General features: G+C 40.7%; 1 protein-coding gene across 1 annotated transcript; it reads left to right on the plus strand.

Annotated features, from left to right (window-relative positions):
- The first annotated feature begins 1,258 nt into the window (after window positions 1-1,258).
- On the plus strand, window positions 1,259-19,617 carry tmem51a (transmembrane protein 51a). Its single transcript, XM_072680874.1, has 3 exons — window positions 1,259-1,302; window positions 14,058-14,569; window positions 15,526-19,617. The coding sequence occupies exons 2-3, from the start codon at window positions 14,226-14,228 to the stop codon at window positions 15,953-15,955; spliced, it is 774 nt and encodes a 257-aa protein (XP_072536975.1). The 5' UTR covers window positions 1,259-1,302; window positions 14,058-14,225; the 3' UTR covers window positions 15,956-19,617.
- The last annotated feature ends 1,205 nt before the right edge of the window (window positions 19,618-20,822 follow it).

The following is a 20,822-nucleotide window of genomic DNA, read 5'->3' on the forward strand; positions in this document are numbered from 1 at the left end:
AGACTTTTTTAAAGAATGGACCTCATGGACAATCAGTCCAAGATGAGTCCAAGATGAGATTAAGCTTAATCTATGAATGGAAAATCTTTTATTACTCTCCTTTCATAAAGACTAGGCCCATCGTTTTACAGCGCACTGGTGTTTTGCTGGTTTCTCAGTGTAAGGGAACAGATGGTCTAATGTCTGACTTGTTGCTATGTTTTGTTTTGAATGAAGGTCCTAAGGTTAGAAGTGCGCCTACAAGGACAGTCTTTAAAACATTATCCGAAAAGCACTAATTTGTCTCAGCTGATGTGCGTATGACTTGGAGGCTCCATCAGTCCTATAAACTGCTGCTGGCAGTCGCCAAATGGAATTGCTCTTTAGAACCTCTGACCTTCTTCAACACAGGCCCATATGACTCACCTGTACAGCTCCACCACACCTGCTCATAAAGCTAGTTAAACATTGCAGGACTCCCAACAGCTGTGGGAAAGCTGTGATTTAGCTTCAATTCATCTCCTGGATGACTTTTCCAGGAGCAGCCTGATGACACTGCTTCATAGTGGCTGGGCTGTTGTTGTGCAGACCGAACCAGAGCAGGGATCTGTAATTTGGAAGATCATGTAGATCATGTAGGTAATGAGTCCAAACTACTGCTATTAGAAACTGCAAGTGTGAGCCGAGCCTTGTTCTGGAATAGGAAAGAAAGACAGAAGGACAGAAAGTGCAGAAAGCCTAAATCATGTCTAGACGACTCTTACCTCACAAACAAGAACCGGTGGTGAACCAGTAACCAGTAAATCTGACACTACAGGATTTCTGGACTGCTTTGTAGTACTTCTGTAGTAACACTGCAGTCCTATACCTGGGCACTGCAGGTCAGCTATAGTAGCTAATTGCCTGACTGTATACAGGCGTTTAAACTGCCTGTAGGTTTCCTATAGGGTCGGTCTGTACTGGCCTAACTGGTTAAGACTAGCCTTTCTTGTGCTGAAGCCAAAGGGTTAAAGCCTGACTGGGAGGGGACAGGAAGATGTGCCCTGTTCCTACAGGGTTGAGCTAAAAGCTGGGGAAATTCAACTTCCCTCTGGCCACGAAGGCGTAGCAGGCTGCTGCTATAGGAGGCGTTAGTCTGCTCGCAGTTGTACTCTTCTATAAGTTTATAATAAGACTAGACTGAACGAGTGTTGCCTGCTGGTATTTTATAGTGGAGTGTGTGTGTGTGTGTGTGTGTGTGTGTGTGTGTGGATCTTTTTTTTTTTTTTTTTTTTTTTTTTCTTCACCAAAGGCTCAGGAGGACTGCCTGAACCGAAGTCCGAGGTAAGTACTATGAGGGAGGGCGGTTTTACGTTAGCCTTAAGTTTGCAAAAGTTTCTCTCCAACATTTAGCTAGCTAAAGCTTACTGGTCCTTTATTCCTTTATCTACATCCGTCTACCCATAAATTAGCTATAGCTAACATGGACCGCCAGCCATACCACACCAATAGCCTGCTTTAGTGCACAGTAGGCGTGAAGAGGGGCTTGTTTGTGTTGTGTGAAGTTGGTCACTTCTTCAGGCACAACTCCACCAACCAGGCGCTGGATGAGGGATGAGATAGATATTACACATAAATTACCTACGTATATTAGACATATATCTCAAATATTACTGTATACAGAATATCGCTGCTGTCCACTAAAAAAAATAAAAACATGTAGCCAGCTCTCTCCATTTGTGTCCGTTTTTAGTTTCCTCCATGGTTTGAACCCTGTAGCTGCTCTACATACTTCTGGATGAACAGACCACAAGAAACGCTCCAAATGACTTTAAAAAGAAGTTAAAAACATCTTTGCTTTTTCCTGTAAAAAGTCATTCAAGCATTTTTGGAGATCTGCCACGAGTATCTGTACAAGTATCTGACATATGTAGATAGCTAGCTACGGGCGGACTTGCTGCAGCCCAGACGACATCTGTGTTTCAGGAGTCTGCAGCCTTGTCCTGCTGTGAAGGAGTGCAACTAGTTGGTTATAGAGGTAGTAGATGGCGCTGGGAGATACTGATGATATTCGTATATCATCATATTTCCAGATATATCATGGTAGCACGATGTATTGAAAGCCCTTCCTGATTGCGTTGCTGCTGCTACAGGAAGGTGTTAACTACAGACCTGGCAGGGCTTGCTGCAGCTGCATCGTTTAGCTCAGTTTGTGCCTCTGAAAGTTTCCCAGAGACTTGCAAACGTTAACCAGGCAGTGTGCACGTTTCCAGAAAGAGAAGTGGGCTTTTATTTAGTTATTTTTCCAAAATCAGTCATTTTGCAGCAGCCAGAAAATGTTAGGCTGTGCTTTACAGTTAGCTGTCAGGTCGTGGACACATGTACTCCACACAATATAGGATATATAATTGTTTTTATATTCATTTCTATTTAACCTGAGCAAATCTTACGCCGATGTCACTCAAATCTCAGCGTGTATCTGTGGGGATTTGTAGCTCCCTTTTGTATTATGATCCTTTTACTTCTACAGAAGTTTATCGTTGACAATCGTTGGCGATCTACTTCTGCTCAGGTCTGTTTCATCCATGAAGATTTAGTTCATTTAGGTGATTCCTTTTCTGTCTGATACCCTTATGCAGTTATGCATCTCTCGCTTTTTAAGCTTTACAGTGTTGATGTAGGGAAATCAAACCAGTAAGTGTAGCAGCAAGCAGCAGGATCCTTATGTCTGCATTCATGTGACTTCAGTTTGGGCTGTAAGGTGGTATTACCCAAATAATACCACTACACCCTCGTCCAGGCATGTGTCTGGGTCTGCGTAGATTACTATTATTTTCAGCAAATCCTAATAAATGATTACTGTGTCTGTCATAACATAACAACCGGAACTGTCAGCTGAATCTAATTTCCAAGCTGTAGAAGTTCTCTGACTCAATCTTCAAACCTTGGACGAAACATTCAGCAACCATGGGCTCCTCTAAGGAACTAATTGATGCCCACAAGGCAGGGTAGGGCTGTAAGAAGCCAACGGTTTTCTTCTCACAGTTTAAACTGTTATTAGGATATAGCTGTTCATGGTGGAGGTCAAGAAAAATCTTGGTGGGAACTGCCCCCCACCCCCCCCCCCCCCCCCCCCCCCAGGACTGCCAAGAATCTGCTTGAAAATGTAGCTATTGTCAAGAGAGCCAAGAGGGTGGAGCACAGTTCTACTGTGCAGCATTGCTTGCACAAACAAGCATTTTAAATACGCTGCAGAACATCTAGAAAGGCGAGATGTGTTTTGGCATTATGATAGTTGGCTAGCACACAGCAGATGCCTTGAGCTTTTTTTACGTCCACTTGATTTAAAGTAAAACCGCTCGCTTCAGCTGGCGAACTCCCGATTACAGAGGAGAGGCAGATGTTAGAAGTCCAATAAGATCTTTGGGAGAGGTCATCAACCAGTGAAGTCTGTGAGACACCTCAGCTACAGTCTGTCTCTGTCTCTCTTTGTATGCTAGTGTAGTGTTAGGAATCTTGCCCAAGGACTCCTATTGGTGTAGTGCAGCATAGTCACCCTGACCAGGAATATGGTCTGGTCTCCCACATGTGGTAACTCACTGGCAGGTAGTGGTGTTATGTGTTGCGCCACAAAATTCTCTTAACTTTGAATGGATGGTAAAGTAAAATAAGACTTTATTACAAGTAATTTAGAGCGTTTCTATTGGTCTGTCCATCAGAATTATTGAACACAGTGTAAGCAGCTACATGGTTAAAAAAATGGGCAAAAATGGAGATACATGGTTTTCATTGGACAGCAGTGATATACTCATTAACTTACTCTATACACACTCTATACATATATTACTGCAGTGTTTAAAATGTACAGGTTATAATCTGTGAAGTGTTTACATTAATATTTACATGTAGACATTGAAGAAAGTGTGATTTAATTGTAGTGTTGTGAGGAGAAGTAGTGGTGGGTGCAGTGTGACTGAGCAGAGGTCACACTTTCAGTAAGTAAGTAAGTGCAGGGTGCAGAGTGTGCGTGTGTATATGGGGTGGAGGTGCGATAGCTTTGTGACGGACTGGACTGATACGCTGATACTACTGGCAGTTCAGCAGCCTAATTGCTTGAAAACAAGAGTAGTAAACTAAGCCACTGACAGGCCTACTGTTTGTAACAGGATTCTGTTTTTTTTTTAAAGAAGGCAATTCTTGGCAATGATTCATTTTTAAGTCAGTTTTACTGGCTAATAATATCTGAATGATTAAAATACCATGATACATCATGAAACCACCAAAATCTTGAAAATTACTGTCATACACATTTGTATTCATACCACCTATCTCCACTCTCAGTGTGTATCAGATTAGTCATGTCTTTACTGTGCTTCCCAAAGAGGCTTGTTAGTTTTACACATTTTACAGTAGCAGTCAGATAAGGGTAAAAACGAACAGACTGATGACGTTTTTCCTATCAAAATGCACAGTGAAATATAACATGGACTTTCTGCAGCCATGGAGAAACGTTTTAGCAATATGACATCTCTGTGTGAAATATTCCCACACTTTAGATGCACGGATTGGAGCTGCAGCTTGCAATCTAAAAAAAACAACAACATGCTTTCAGTAGGCGCGGCCATCTTTGTGAAGCATCGTCACACATTATGCAAATCAACGTAATTTCGTAATTGATTATGCCGGCCCTAGTTTCACGCGATTATGGTTAAACTTTAGCAGTTAATCAGCAGGTTAACATGTGTATCGATCCATACCTGTCTCAGTCTGCTCTGCTTCATTAGGAATCACAGCACTTTTAGTATAACATCTGAATTCTGCTAAACCATAAGTAACTGTGCAGTTGGCTGCCTTGTTGCTTCCTGACCAGCTGTGTGCAAGTACATTATTGGGTCATGCAGAAAAAAGCTACCAGTCTGGAGTAGCTTTCCCCTGGCAATGAAAACTACAGCATCTGGATGCATTCTATTGATATTGATATTGTATTGTTAATAATAAGATCACTACTTATAATTTAGGAATATGTATATAATTAGGCATTAGTTTTTTTATTTATATTAACAAAATAAAATATAATCAGTATTTTTAGAGCAGTCTATGTAGTGTAGAAGAGCAGATTACATGCCCATGTGGGCCTGTATGGTTATCCCAAATGAGAACTAGAAAGTTTTGTCCATGGATTCCATGTTGGGTCCACATATGGATGCCCACCAAGGTACCACCAGGTTCAGTGATGGGGCCAGGAGGGGTTAAACATGAGCTGTACACATCACCAGTGCTCAAAGAACACAGACATGGCCCAATCTATCAGATCCACTTACCATATAGGAGCGCTGTGGACAGACTGTAGTCCATCTGTTTCTACACATACTTTGTGAGCCTCTTTTCACCCTGTTTTTCAATGATCAGGACCCCTCGGGACCACCACAGAACTGGTGGTATTTGGGCGGCGGGTCATTTTCAGTACTGCAGTGACACTGACATGGTGGTGGTGGTTAGTGTGTGCTTGCTATGTGCGAGAGCAGTGCTGTGTCTACTCACTGTCCACTTTATTAGACACTCCTACCTAGTTGGTCCACTTTGTAGAATGAAAGTCAGAGAGGGAGAGAGGCATGTCAGTTTCTGCAGAGTTGGTCATCCTCTAGTCCTTCATCAGTGGGCTGCCCACAGGACACTGTTGGCTGGATATTTCTGGTTGGTGGACTATTCTCAGTCCAGCAGTGACACTGAGGTGTTTATGACTCCAGCAGCACTGCTGTGTGAGATCCACTTGTACCAGCAGCGCAACACACACTAACACACTAACACCACATCAGTGTCACTGAAGTGCTGAGAATGAGCCACCACCCAAATAACACCTGCTCTGTGGTGGTCCTGTGGGGTCCTGACCATTGACGAACAGGGTGAAAGGAGGCTAACAAAGTATGCAGAGAAACAGACTACAGTGTGTAATTATAGAACTGCACAGTGCTTCTATGTGGTAAGTGGTTCAAAACCAGGGGTGGTCATGATATTCTGGTGTGACTGTGTACATCACTGTTCTAAGTATGACAGAGTATTTGAACAAGTTTTTAATTATCTGTTGTTACTGATGCATAAAATATTGGGTGTAAAATGTCTTTAAATATCAAATTCCTTTATATCAAAATAGACCAGATTCCATTGTCTGATATAATGTTAGATTCCCTATCTTCATGAAGGCAAATTCCTCAAATTCTCCAGCTGTTCTGCGGGATTTCTGCACTGCGGCATGCTCAGGCTTGCTGTCTCTTCTGCCATTTCCAGTTATTCCTCTTTCTCCCCCTCTCGCTCCTTCTTTCTCGCTCTCTGTCTCAGCCCTCTTCCCTAAAGCCACATTCAAAACATCTGAGTCGCTGCCAAGTCAGGCTCTAGACTGCCCAGACCATGGAATTGAGTTACAAACAGGGTTTCTAATTTAGTTTAGGTTGATTTAAAACAAAGGTTATCCAGCACTCCCAAGCTTCACAACAGGCAGAGGTCAACACACAAGTAGGCAGAAGCAACATGAGAAAATCCCTGCTCCAAACTCCATAAACTAAGCAACAATCAAACCCTGGGCTGTGATCGTAACAGATCCTCTTATTTAAATACCAGTGTGGAAAATGTAACTGTAGTAAACAGTTAAAGCAGCATTATGCAAGAATGGGGCTCCCCCTGCAGTTTGGGAGTTTAATTCAGTATAACATTAATGCAGTAAATACAGATCACCTTTCAATCACCTCTACTGGTACATGTGCATTTGTTGACAAGCTGATACTGCAATTGCAAGATTACTCACAATAATGCTTCAGGCTATGCAGTGTTACGCAGTTCTTGAGAGAGCTCATGCAGCTCCTCCAGAGTTACACGATGCAGTATTTGGTGTAGCGGGCAATGACAAAAATTGCAATGACAGAGATGCCATTCTGCCTATTACCTGTCAGTGGAGCGTCAGAATGACTTTGAAGCTGCTATTTTAAGGGAAAATACTACATAATGTTGCTTTAAATCAATGAGTTTAGAAAACATGGACACTGTGGTCCCATTCCTTTCCGTTCTATCCCAGACCAAGCATGATCCAGAACCGTCTTCGTTAAGGATACAGTGCAGAGCAAGAGCAGATTTTCCCCCTGGATTCCTTAGTGGTCCAGGAAGTGGAATGTTTTAACTGTAAAAGTGCAGTTCATGTACGTTTCAGGACCATTCAGCTACTCCATGTAATGAACAGAAAGGGTGCAATGCATCCTATAGATGGTCTCTGCCAGCCAAGGCTTTATACCTAAGTGTAACACCATCTATGATAAAGCACTTTTGAAAGATGTTGCACTGTCCATCTTTTTACAATCATTGCTTTAATTCTTTTCTTATTCCCTTTCTTTGACATTTGACGCTGATTGGGGCACGATTACTGTGTGGTCCTGCATTCCCTTGAGAATTAGGGCTTTTATAAAATTTACTGGAAGAAAAAGTGTTGATGTTGTCACTTGTAGTACGTTCAGACACAGTAACTGATGCAGTTACAGAGACACTAGTATTACCACTAATAATAATACTAAAAGCAACATTTTATTTTGTTCTAGCAATAAGAAACATTCATATGAACTGAAGATTGATTTATTGACTTTTTCTTGAACATTTGAAACTGAACACTTGTATGTACACATACACTGTTCCATACAGACGTATGATATCAGTTCACACAGCATGCGCAAAACGTTGCCACGTGTATTGATGTGTCTTACTCCATAAAGAAACAATGAAGTTTTAAAATACTAATAATGTATGTTTTTGGTTTGTTTGTTTTTTTACTAATTGAGGCCTTAACAGTCTCAGGCCTAGTCAAACCAACAGAATAGTCATAATAATAATATCTGCCAATACAGATATGGACCAGATATCATTGTGCATCCTTACTGTATGTATAACCATGAAATATAGAGGCAACTTCATGATGGAAATTAGCCTCCCCTTGTGAGACAGTATGTACAGAATATTACTGATTCTGCATGAGTCAGTACTTCTGCAGTTTCTTACGGTTATCTAAGTGCTCACTTACTCGTTTAAATGAGTCAGCAGTTAGGTGTCACTGACCTGGGCATGCGGAAGCAGGTAATGCATTGATGTCAGAGGACATAATCTTAATCATAATAGCCTTTTATTTTTCCTATAATACTTGTCACTATGCGCCTTTTAAGTGATTCATAACCAGGAAGTGTCAGGCTTTCCTTGAAGAGCCAACTCACCAAAACCCTGGCACACACCTCACACACCCACGAAAAGACTGAACCATGGCTACACCTGTTGTAAGCATGCCTATACTGGCTTACTACAGCAGCATTTTTTTTTTTCAAGCAAGATTTTCTGGTTTGAAGACTATAACCCAGACCAGGTTGCTTGAAATTCTAATGCTAGCTTGGTTGTATTGTTTGGCCTATAGATTAGTGGTTAGATTAGTGGCTAGGACTGGTTGAGCACTGCAGGGATTTCCAATGGTTGTGTGATGCAAAGTCTGAACTGGGTATACATTGTCGTGAGAGAACATTGGTGAATGAAAATATGAAAAATGTATTAAATTCTATAAATTTGACAAGGCTGAAAGATATAATGCTATGCTGCAGATTTCAGCAATAAAAATACAATAATAATACATGAGATGTTTCACCATGAGGTATTGGCCCTGGTGTGTTTTTTGCCTGCTGTTTATTAGATTTTGAGACAATGAAGACACAAAGAGCTCTGATCTATATTAGAGCTGCAACGACTCATCGACTTCATCGACAACCAAATTACAATAACAATGTGGAGTCTGCTTGCAGAGCTGCAGCGGAAACACACAGACCGAGCAGCTGTCTGTCACGTGTGTGTGCAGTGTGTGGAGAAAACCACAGGTCGTGCGATTCTGCTGTTGGGTTGAGGTCTGATCTGTAGCTCTGCCCATCCCCATATGTTTCAATGACAATCATTTTACTCTTCCAAGCTGTCTTTCCATCTCCAGTGTATAATCCCAACAGCTACTTTCCCCTGTGCTAATGCTGGCAGGTGTTCTATTTCCCCCCTGAAATCAGTTTTTCAAGCTTTATTCTGCTATATCATAAGAAGGCGGGGTTACACTTGTGTTATATAAGTGACTGACAGCCTTAGCTGGAAGAGACTGGTTGTCTGTAGGACCTGCATGGTGCCCTTTCTGTGTACCACATAGCGTAGCTGAGTTGTAGTGGAACTTGCATGAACTGCACTTGGCTTCATTTCTATAGAACAGAAGGGAATGAAAGCATGGCGTCCGTGTTATCTATGGTCATTGGGTTTAATCATGTTTTAATGAAAGACGTCTGCAATAACTGCCATGACGTGAAACGCCATATTATTTTTTAATAGCTGGTGATCTTGGCACTTATAGAATACTTCTCAGCCAATCAGATTGCAAAGTCGGTGGTGAACCTAGTGTAATACACAACAAATAGTGTTAAATGCTAGTTTTATGATGTCCTGCCCCTTTAAGAGCTCTTAGATTTGCATTTTCTTGTTGATCTGAGATCAGTTGTCTAAATAAGAGTGACAAGAACTGGGTTATAGGAAGTTGTTGGGTTATGGGAAGGCCTACAGTTACTTCCCCTTTCTGAAGCTGTGTGTGAATGAGTGGTGATTTAGCAGTGTACAGATATGTGTGTATGTCTGTGTGTGTGCGCGTGCATGTGTGTGCTCCGAGCCCTTTTACTGTGGCTTAAACTGTTTGTTTTAAAAAAAGGCAATACTGGTATATCCTTTCCATCCTGCCAAACTGTCCTTAGGTTTTATGTTCATCAGGGCCTCTTAGGAAGATAAAGAATCTTTTTATTGGCTGTATTTCTACAGCTCTGCTTAGCTCAGCTTTCTAACTCTTATGTGATGGAGTATACATATAAGAGCATACATGACTGTGTATTTCAGTAGGAAAGAGTAGCTCATGTTCATATTCAGACCCATATTCTGCTTATTTTAATAGTTTTCCATTTGAAGTTTATCTGTTTAGTGATTCACAACAGGCATAACGTCTTTACATAACCGTTTTCATTATGCTGTTTATCTCCTAGATTGGATTTTGATACTGTGCCATTAAGACATCCAAGCCATGCTATAAATCCTTGTTTGTGTGATGCCATAGAAGCTTAGCTTCCACATATACTGTTTGGACAAAAGTATTTGGACACACTGTTTTTTCCTAAATAAAAAAAAACAAAACAATGTATCCTGCTTTTGTTGGAGTAACTGTCTCTACTGTCCAGGGGAAGGTTTTCTACTAGATGTAGACTAGAATTTCAATGCATTCAGAAACATTTTGTCCATGCCTGGCATTAGGCATGGTGCCAATAGACTCTGCTCCAGAGAGTCTTATTCTATTGGCGGTGCTTTTATACAGGGACCAGACAAGCTGTGTGTGTGTGTGTGTGTGTGTGTGCATTTGCACATTTGTGTCAGCAATGAGTGCAACTTAAAGTAGCTGAATGCATTCATTAGACAGGGTGAACTAAATGGACTGAAGAGTAAATTGTTTTGAAACATAATTGCTTATCTTAAATTTGGTTTTCCATGATATGGGTCTTTTTAATCCTCTCAGATAATGGAAAGGGGTTGGCATGACATTAGCTTTAACCCTTTCGGTTCCGAAGAGTAAGGCACTGTGCATTACTCAGAAGGTAACTTCTGATAATCGTAATGTACTCTTCCTCCTATTACTGGTTTTATTAATCTGTGTTACTACTTTATCTATATTCTGTGTCTTGCAGTGATACAACCTGACTGTATCTTATTTTCAGTAAAGCAAGTTTCAGTTGTTCTGCTAAGATTTCGAACAAGAATTTTGCAGCAAGAGTTCAAAAAGGGGTGCAGCTGCAAAGTAACAAGGATTAGGGTGTCGTATTACCTTTAGGGATAAGGGGAAAATGCCTTCCTTCATGAAAGAAGGAATAAAACCTTTTGATAGTATCGGGTTTATCTACGCATACAGGGAGGGAAAGAGGAAATAAAAACCCAAGGAAATGTAATCTGCTCAGCCTTTAGTGACAGGGAGTTTTTACACACCTTTTACATTTAGTTTCTTTTCATTTTCTCAAACTGCTATAATATCTATATAATGTCACTAATGTTAGATATATTAGTGATTATATAATAATATCTATATTTAGGCTTATTCATTTGTAAGCTGATTTTTATAATTAACTCTAAATGAAGCACTTATGTACAGTAATAACCTCTTATAATCATATAATAATCTCTTAATGCCATTTCATTTTTATAGTGAAAATATTTTTCAATTCTTCATACCATTTGGCTTTAGATGGCACCATTTTTCATCACCTGTATCTTTAACAGTTCACCAATAAGGTTTGCCGCTCATTCTGCCTGTGGTGTCACTAGGGGCCCGCGGTATATTGGTGGACCGATGTCTTAATTGTTGAATGGGAAAATGAAAATATTGAGGGGGTGTAAATGAAATGAAAATATTAGTATATTGAAGTATTGCAATATTATGTTCTGCAATACTGTTTTGACTCACAAAAACACAGTATTGATTTTTTCCCCCTTTTTCCCCATTTTTTTACTGCCAATTTACCCACCCATTTGTAGCTCCCCCAAGCAATAGCAAAGCTAGGAACGTCTCCTGCGATACATGTGAAGTCAGCCATAGCCTCTTTTTGTACTGCCGCCAATGGAGAGAGCATGGCCAGTTGTGCTCTCTCTGACTCCAGCTGCTGATCACAGTATGGCTTTTTTATTAATAGTTTACGAGAAAAGATTGGTGGTTCATTTTAAGTTGTGTTTAAACCTCTAGGTTGTCTTTAGTTCTCACTGTTCTGACTGCATGGAAAGTAAACATTTCTTATACTCAGATTTAATGCATATGATGGTGTTTTAATGCATTTATGACAATAAATATAAACAATAACAATATATTGGCTTGTTTACAGTGTCACAACACATCCCAAATGCATGGTATTGTATCATATAACCAGGGACTTGACAACACACAGCTCTTGAAAAATGACTCATTGGACTTTTTAACTACAGTCATGACTTTGTTCCCCCCTTCTTCCTCAGTTAGCTGCATACATGTGTTGTGAGGGAATTCCCTGCAATATTTGATGAAACTTTAGTCTGGTTAAGTCAATACTTGTGTACTTTTAATTAGATTCAGGTAGTATGCTACACAGCTCCAGTGGCTTGCGGGTGTGGTCCTCGGCCATTGCCCTGGTCTCTGTTTGCTGTGTCGGTGGCTCTTTGTGTCTGCGTGGGTTTTTTCCCACATTTAACACATGGTAGATGAACTGGCCATGCTAAATTGCCCCTTAGGTGTGAGTGAATTGGTGTGTGTGGTACCTTGCACTGTCCAGAGGGTGTTCCTGCCTTGTACTCTGTGATTCCAGGGAGGCTTCAGACCTACCTTAAAGACCCTGACCAGGAAGAATTGCAGTTGTTGTTATGGCTTATGGTCGGCATCAGTGAATTTTGTATATTAATATCTAACCATCTTTCCATGGATTTATAATTTTGGATGAGAAACAGCTCTGTTTAAATACATGAGCTTTTGCAGCTGTCCTCCCACTTTGCAGAGGAAGATTTGAAAAGAGAAAAATGGAATATTTCATACATTGAGCTGCAGACACAAAGTACCCAGACACCACCTGCCAGCATATTGCTTTAGCTGAATTAATTTACATAAAATGTAGCTCTCTCAACTGTTTCCATTCTCTGCTTCCTCCAAATTTGACATGCTGGACCCCTCATTTTCTGCATCTGATGGAACTGGCGTTTCCCATTAATAATGAGAGGGGTATGTAGCTTTGCATTGCCCCGAAGGACCAATGTAAATCCACTTATATGAGGCAGGATGTGAAATTTTTAAATGCAAAAGAAAAATTATATTATGGTTTATTGGTGTTGTATTCCATTCGTTGTCTTGGGAGGTCGCACTCACCGGAGTACTGACGTTCTGCCTGGTTCTCGTGTCAGTCCCACCAAAGTCTTGTTTGTGTAGGTTCACTCCAACTCCTCAAGTGTTTTCTTCTCTCTAATTCTGTTTATCCTGGTTTTCTGATGTTTTGGACTTCAGATTTTGTTTGTTTCTGTTCTTACTTGTTCATGTGAGCCTTCAAATAGACTGAAATTCTACCTACACTAATAATTCCATAGTCTCTGGGTGTTACAATGATATAAGTCCTACAATAACAAAAGTCCTGTATTGTTGCATTTTGACTTCTCTAACCATATAACCTCATAATTATCCAAGTTTAATGAGTGTTTATTTTTTTTCACCTGCAAACTATTTGGTTCACCGCACTACTTGAGATTGATGTATTGGGGATGTTAACTAGGGCTGGATATCGGAAAGAACCTAGCAATTCAATATGTATTATGATACAGGGGTTATGATTTAATATATTGTGATACTGTAAGCAAGATGATATATTACTTTTTTTAATTTTAGAAAAACGTAGTAGTAGTTAATAGTATAAAAAAACACACCATATGTATCAAGGTCAAGTAAAAGTTGACTTTATATACAGTAAGAAAAGTGGGATTTGAAGATCTAGCAGATCTATCTATATATCTAGATCTATCTAGCAGTCAGAGTTTAAATATTACAGAAAACTGTCAGACTAAACCTTTTAAGCAAAAAATTAATAAAAAAAAATCACTCAATTCATACAGTATTGTAAGATATAATATTGTTATTTTTAATATATATTAGTGTTTTAATTACATCCCTAATTACTATACAGGGGTTGCGATTTAATATATTGTGATACTTTATGCAAGGAGATATATTGTTTTCTAATTGCATTTTAATAAAACTGTCATAATAAAACTGTCAGTATAAAACTAGTTTACATTGCAGTGGAAGAGTGTTATGCTATCTAGTGGGCAGAGTTTAAGTGCAACATAAAATTATGCGCTGTCTGCCACCAAATTTTGCATGTAAAATATTCATTAAAAATCTATACTGTGTTCTTGAGAACCAGAAGGACCGCAGTGCAAAACATAATATTGCAATACTCAAGTGTATCAACACCCCTACTATTAACTGTTGTAGTTATAGTTGCTTATTCTGTCTTTGTTTTCAGTTCACAGACTCACCTCACTTCACTTTACACCAGAGAGTCCACACCGCGAGTAGAGATGCGCTGCAAGACAGAACAACAGGTGTCAATATGCAAGCATGTGATTGGGCAATGACTGGATGACATGAGGAACTAAAAGAGAAGCTCTCGTTCTCTCTTGAGAAGCTGGACATGTCCTACAGCGGGCAGACGTCACCCAGCTCTGGCACCACCAGCAGCTCGAATTCTGCTTCCCAGTATGCTGCGGCGGCGCTGGGCATGGGGCTGGTGGCCCTGGGCATTGTGATGGTCGTATGGAGCGTGGTGCCGGCAGCCTCGGTCGGAAACAGCTCGCGGCCAGGCCAGGGCGCAAGCACGTCTAGTAACACATCAACAGCAGCCTTCGTGATGCTGGGCGTAGGAGTGGCCATGCTGATTCTGGCCCTCTGCCTGGGCTTACGCAACAAACGCCGATCACTCAGACAGCCGCAGACTAATGGCGACACACGCACAGATCAAAACCAAGAAGAAGAGAGGTGAGAAGACACATTTGCTTTAGGGAAAAATCTGGTTGTACCAATTTTTTTTTTTTTTTTTTTTTTTACACGTGAGTAAATACACTATTCCAACCTAAATTTAGTGACAAGAGTGTTAGTATGGTCAGAAGTATTGGATGGAGCACCATCATACCAGAGAACACAGTTCCTATATATATATTTACATTGTTTGGCAGTTAAGAAAGTTTTTCCTCCTGTGAAGTTGCTCATTTGGAGATACATTGCAAGAAATGCTGCTAAATATGACACTAAAGCTCTATTCGGACAGGATTTACTTGGGGGGAGGTGGGAAGCCAGAGTTTCTCAGTGATTTTAGTCCCGTCCAAAGGTGCGTCATTTTTACAGATTGCTCGCTCCTGCGTCAATAAAGATTCCGCCGCCTTTTACCTTCCGTAAAAACGAGACACAAAAATAACCTCAGGTTATATTAAACCTGTGCGAATCGGCATGTGGGTGGAAACAGATTTTTTTTCTCTTAAGTATGGAGGCGCTTGAGGAGGTATTTCATTATGTCGTGAATGGCACAGATATGGCAGAATGGCACAGAGACGAGATGTTTGTGGCAAACCTTCAGTGTTGTACGGTGTATAATGTTTAAATCCAGAAGATGAGCCAAAACTCAGAGGCATGATGGGTCTGTGTAGCGTAGTTATATACACATTATAAACATGTAGCTGCTCATTTTCAAACTATTATTTTTTCTTGAGTTGCTCATGCATTTCTTTGTCCAGTCATGATAACCAGACAGTCCTAAAGAAATCCTAATGTATCTTGGTAAGACAAGCAGTCTTATTTACAAACCATTGGTGTGCGTGTAAACACAGTATGTGAGTATGGTCAGGTCCATGATGTGCTTCACAATGTACATTGCTAAAATGCTGTTAAATGTCAAAGGTTAGTTGTTTTTAATAACCGTTCTTCTCTGTTCCTTGTAGCCAAGCAGAACAAGCAGAACACTATGCTGTGCCTAGTTACGAGGAAGTGGTTGGCAATGAACAGTACCCCATTCGCCAGTTCACTTCACGACAAGACAGCACCACCCAGCTCCCGGCCTATGAAGAACTGATGGAGAGGCCGCAGGGCGGGTTGGAGGGGTCTGACCCAGCACCGGCACAGCCCGCTCAAACACAGAACGGAGCAGACGATTCAAATCCTGCACACGCACAACCTCCTGGATCGAACCGAAGGAATGGACGTCCAGGGCTCAAACTGCTGCCTCTCAAAGTGAGGCGCATCAAATCGGAGAAGCTGGGCAGAAAGACGTCCAGCACCTCTCCACAAGTTGCTGTATCTAGCATCGAACCCCTCACCCCTCCACCACAGTATGATGACGCGCCGCCCGAGCTTCCACGTGCACCAGAGTGACTAAGAACTGTTTGACTAGTTCGTCAGCACAGTACAACAGAAATACTTCTGCTGTAGTTCAAGAGGAATTCCACTGATTTCTGCTAAATTCTATGGATTGAAGAAGTCCTCAAAGTGGTTGGATGTAAAATGTGCTGTTCTCTGAGGCAGTGGTGGTGATAGGAATCAGACATCAAAGCAACTTAATAGATAACTCTGTTACACAACATGCTCATAGATGCATTACCTGGTGCCTGCTCTATAAACTATTATTTGAAGTTTACTCTAAAAGTTAGAGTTAAAAAATAGTAGCCACGTTTTTAACAGAAACACCATTATTTGTCCCGTGTCATTCTGCTTGCCATCAGCAGCCTGAGTCAGAGAGAGCACAATTGACCTTGTTCTCTCAGGGATGGGTTGATGGCACTTCCTCCTCACATCACTCTTAGTGTAATGTTGGTCAGCACAGGTGTCTGTTAGCTCTTGTATCGGAGCTGTGGAGACACGCTTTCCTCCGAGCTTGCTGTCTGTCTAGCGATGCTGCATCAGTGGCAGTTCGAAAAAAGGAGGTGGATGGCTTCATATGTGTTGGAGGAGATATGCTAGTCTTCACCCTCCCAGTGGTGTGAGCATTGCTAGTGAAAGGGTGAGTTCACATGACCTGGAATTGGATAATTGGCCTTCCAAATTTACCTCAATTAAAATGGGGTAAAATTAGAAATGAATTATTAAAAAAAAGAAATGCCACTATTTTACTATACCTGTTAATTTTTGTAAAATGTTATTATTATGCTTATAATGATTATTATTTTTATGCTTTTCATACATTTGAAGTTCTGGTCTCTAACACCCCTATTATAAAGCAGTTGTTTTACAGTACACCATTTCACATAAAAAAAAAATGCCGCAGAAATCTCCTCTTAACCACCTTAAAATGAAGCATCTCACTGGAATGGAAGCTGGAACAAGCTGGACAAAAGCAAGTTGGCCTGACAGAGTGATTGGGGCGGGTAAGGGGGTCCTTCAAGTTTACGTTGCTGCTGCCATAGCAAGAGGGCAGTGTTTTAAACGCGTGCACTGCACTTATCTGCAGATTTGTATAGCTTTTTCTCTGCATTGCACATGTATATGAAAATACACATCACAATGCTAACTTGTGCACAGTTTCTGCTAACTGGGTTACTTTTTCCATTATACTGTAACAGAGCGTCCTGCGCTCACTATTGGAAAAGGCTACAAAAACTCCACTTCTCTTGCTGATTAGGATTCAGAGACGGTGGCATTGCCACAGCAATGAAAGTAAAATCCTTTATCCCAATTTCTAGCTTTTTTGTCTGGTACAAAGCAGGTATTGATCTGCTGTTTGAACAGCACTGTGAAAAATCTTTGTTGCTAGGAAATGTACTTCAGATTTGAGCTGGGTTTTTTTAGGTCTACTTTGGCTATTACACTTGCTGCTGGGCTGGTGGGCTAACATCAATGTTATAGGGCTGTTTTTTTATTCTCATGTGGACGGAGACATGTTCAGAAAGCTGCTGGAGATGGAGAGAAAAAACTATATATTTAAAATAATATCTGGATATGTGTGGGCGGAGTCTGAGTACGTTTGATATGCAGGCTGCATCAGAGCCAAACTCTAAAAGTAATTGCTGATGTTAATTGGTGAATTCCTTCAGCACTTTCTTTTGGACTGCGGGTGGTATGTTTTGTATTCGTGTTGGGGTGTTTGTGTGTGTGTGTGTAAGAGAGGCAGTGTGTATATGCATGCAACCCTTTTACTGAGTGCAAAAAAAGACTGGCCCTTGTTACCGTAGTGACAGGCAGTGAGGTCATGAATGTGTGTGTTTGTGTATGTCTGTCCCTCTCTCCATGACCGAGGACACAGGGAAACTCTTTCACACTGCAGCTGCCCGTTAAATCATTCACTCTGCCTCTCCCTTTCACACTTCGCCCTCACTGGAGCACACAAGCGCACACACACACACTCACACACACACACAGAGCATTCGCCTTTTCTTGACCATGCTCATCCAAACACAAATCCACAACATATTGTCCTTCATTCTCTCATTCCTGACATTGCTGTTGCTGTTGTTTAGTGTAGACGGAATTGAAAAAGCACACTGCAGTCTTAGCAGATTGTTAAACACGTATTTGGAAAGCCGGCTGTAAACACGCACAGGACACATCGGATTACAGTCTGATCACTCAAACCACATTATGAAGTGGTCAGAAACACAGCTTGAGCACATTTACCACCAGTGGGAATTGAATGTGTTTTCTGGAAATACAAATGTAGAAAACTCTAATATCAGTAATTCTAACTGCTTTCTCGCAGTTATTACCATTACCATTACCCATTTTCTGATTACAGGATTGTGAGAACCATCTGTTGTTCCACAGCGTTGTGGAAACGCCACCATTCCTCTAAACCGTTCACAAGCTCCTGGAGCTCTAACACCATGCTGAAAAATCGTCTGTAACCAGTGATGTGCATGTTGATGTGTTTTTTACGCAGGAGCGCGTGAGCCTGTTTACACCTGGCATTAAGATGCGTTTCTGGTGATCAGATCACGTTTCAGATTTAACTTGTCTGTAGGAAACGCCTCCAAGGTGCACTTTGATTACAATTGGATCACTTAAACCGCATTCAGAGGTGCTCGGATCTCGTCCACATTAAATACAAGTGTAAACGGAATGCGTGTTCTGTGATCGGACTCGAAATAACCAGGAGAGAGCAAGATTACAGAGTTTGTTTTCTTGCAGTTTAAATAGTTTCAATAGTGTCAATAGTTTCTCGTTCTTTTGAACTGTTTAGTCTCCTGGAGCAGGACAATTCTGATGAGAAGCTGTTTACAACAAGTAAAAGGGAAATGATGTCCGTGTTGGTGTGTTTGTTTATGTGGGAAAGTAAAATCGGATCTCATCTGGTCACACTGGGGATGCATTTTAGTGACAAGTGTAAACAGGCCCCAGTCAAAGTAGATCTAGATACTATCAGTATACAAAACGCATGTCAGTGGCAGGTGTAAACAAGCCCTAAAATCCGATCTCACCTGGTCATGCTGGAGAGACATTTTAGTGTAAAACAGTGTAAACAGAATCTGGCCAATGAAGATTCAGATATTATTCGGGTATGAAACACACATTAATGCTAATAATGTAAACAGCCTCTGAAATTTGCTTCTTTAGTTTTGTGCCGCAGATACACTAACATAATAGAGGTCACCCAAAAAGATTTTCTGTACTAGCACTGTAGCTCCACTGCAGGACTAAAGAAGCATATCATAGACAGCAGACATGTTCTGTGTTTGGGTTGAGCTGAAAAATTGAGTAAATTACACTTTAAAAGTAGACTTTTTTTCAACCCTTGCTGTAAGGCCTGCAGCATGTGTACAACTCAGAGCTGGAACAGTGGAGCACACTCCTCAGCTGTTGTCTAAAGCACGATTGTGGACTAAGTGATTAACTAATGGGGCATGGGCCATTCAAGTTCAGTATTTACTCTCTGTATTCTCTGTCTGCTGTTTGTGCAGTCGTTTGTAAGCGTATGGGTTTCACTGTCATTTATTGATTGCAATACTTCATAAAGTATGTTTACTAATTCATGATCATTTCAAATGTTAATGGTCTGTTCTTAAAGCATCTTTGTTTAAACCATGAACATTTTTTTCAATAAAAGAAGATACTGGTTTTGGGAATATAGCGTATAGTAGTATTTAATGAATGAATGGGCAAACGTGCATAAATGGTCTTCTGGTCCATATAAAATGCATCAGAATGTGTATTTCTAATGTTTTTATTGGTTGCCATCTAGTGGTTGAATGAGGTCAACACCTTACACAGTGAGTAGCCAGTTGGCTTCTGTTTGGATATTGAATGTATGCAATTTATTTCATCTACATATACTCAGTCACACAAAACCTTTTGTGTCCATTTTCTGACTTTTGGACATGATGAATTGATCAATAGAAATGCACCAGAATGACTTGGAATGAAATCTTTCTAAAAGTTTTTAGATCAACACAAGTTTTTTTTTTTTTATAACAGTAATAATATGATGATTATACACTTAAGGAGCTCTTTAAGGGGTCTTAAGTAATAGTTGTTTTCATATGACTATGGCAACTGATTAAACCAACTGAGCGATTTAATGGTTTGTTCCCTGGTAAAGGGTTCTTTATATACACAAAAGTCTTGTAGAAGCTTTTAGGGTTCCACTATTATGAGCAAATCAACCGTTTTCCAGTACTGTATAGAACCCTGTGTCTTTGAGTGTACAGATATATGTTTTAAATACTGCAACCTGTATATTATTAAGAGGCTTGGGGTTGTGGGCTCAATCCCTGCTCCTGTCATTGTCTGTGAGGAGTTTGGTGTGTTCTCCCTGTATCCATGTGGGGTTCCTCTGGGTACTCAGGTTTTCTTTCCAATTCTCAAATACCCATGTAAGGTGAATTAGCTATGCTAAATTGTGCCCAACTGGCGCCCTGTTTGAGTGTCACTGGGCGAAACGGATGGATGAAGGAAATGGAGAGAAATAGATTGAGGAAGGGGTGCGACTACTGTGTCTGAGCCAAAAATGGCTGCAAGGGAACTGTTTCATGTACTTCTGACAATATATTTGGTTGGGGAAAGTATTTATATGCTCAATATAATTCACACAAATAAGTTCCTTTCTACAGTTTATATTTGGGAATTTGGCCCCATAGCAATGACTGGGGGTACAAAAGTGTGCATTCTTCTTGTTTCACAATAACACAGACATACCTGTAACACCCAATCAACCACATAGAGTACAATGGCAATCACTTGGTATGCCATAGCAACACTATAGCACCCATCAAGCAAGCACCTAGCAACACCATAGCAACCACCTAGCAAAGGT

The sequence above is a fragment of the Salminus brasiliensis genome, chromosome 6 (assembly GCF_030463535.1).
Source record: "Salminus brasiliensis chromosome 6, fSalBra1.hap2, whole genome shotgun sequence".
In the NCBI taxonomy this organism is placed as follows: Eukaryota; Metazoa; Chordata; class Actinopteri; order Characiformes; family Bryconidae; genus Salminus; species Salminus brasiliensis.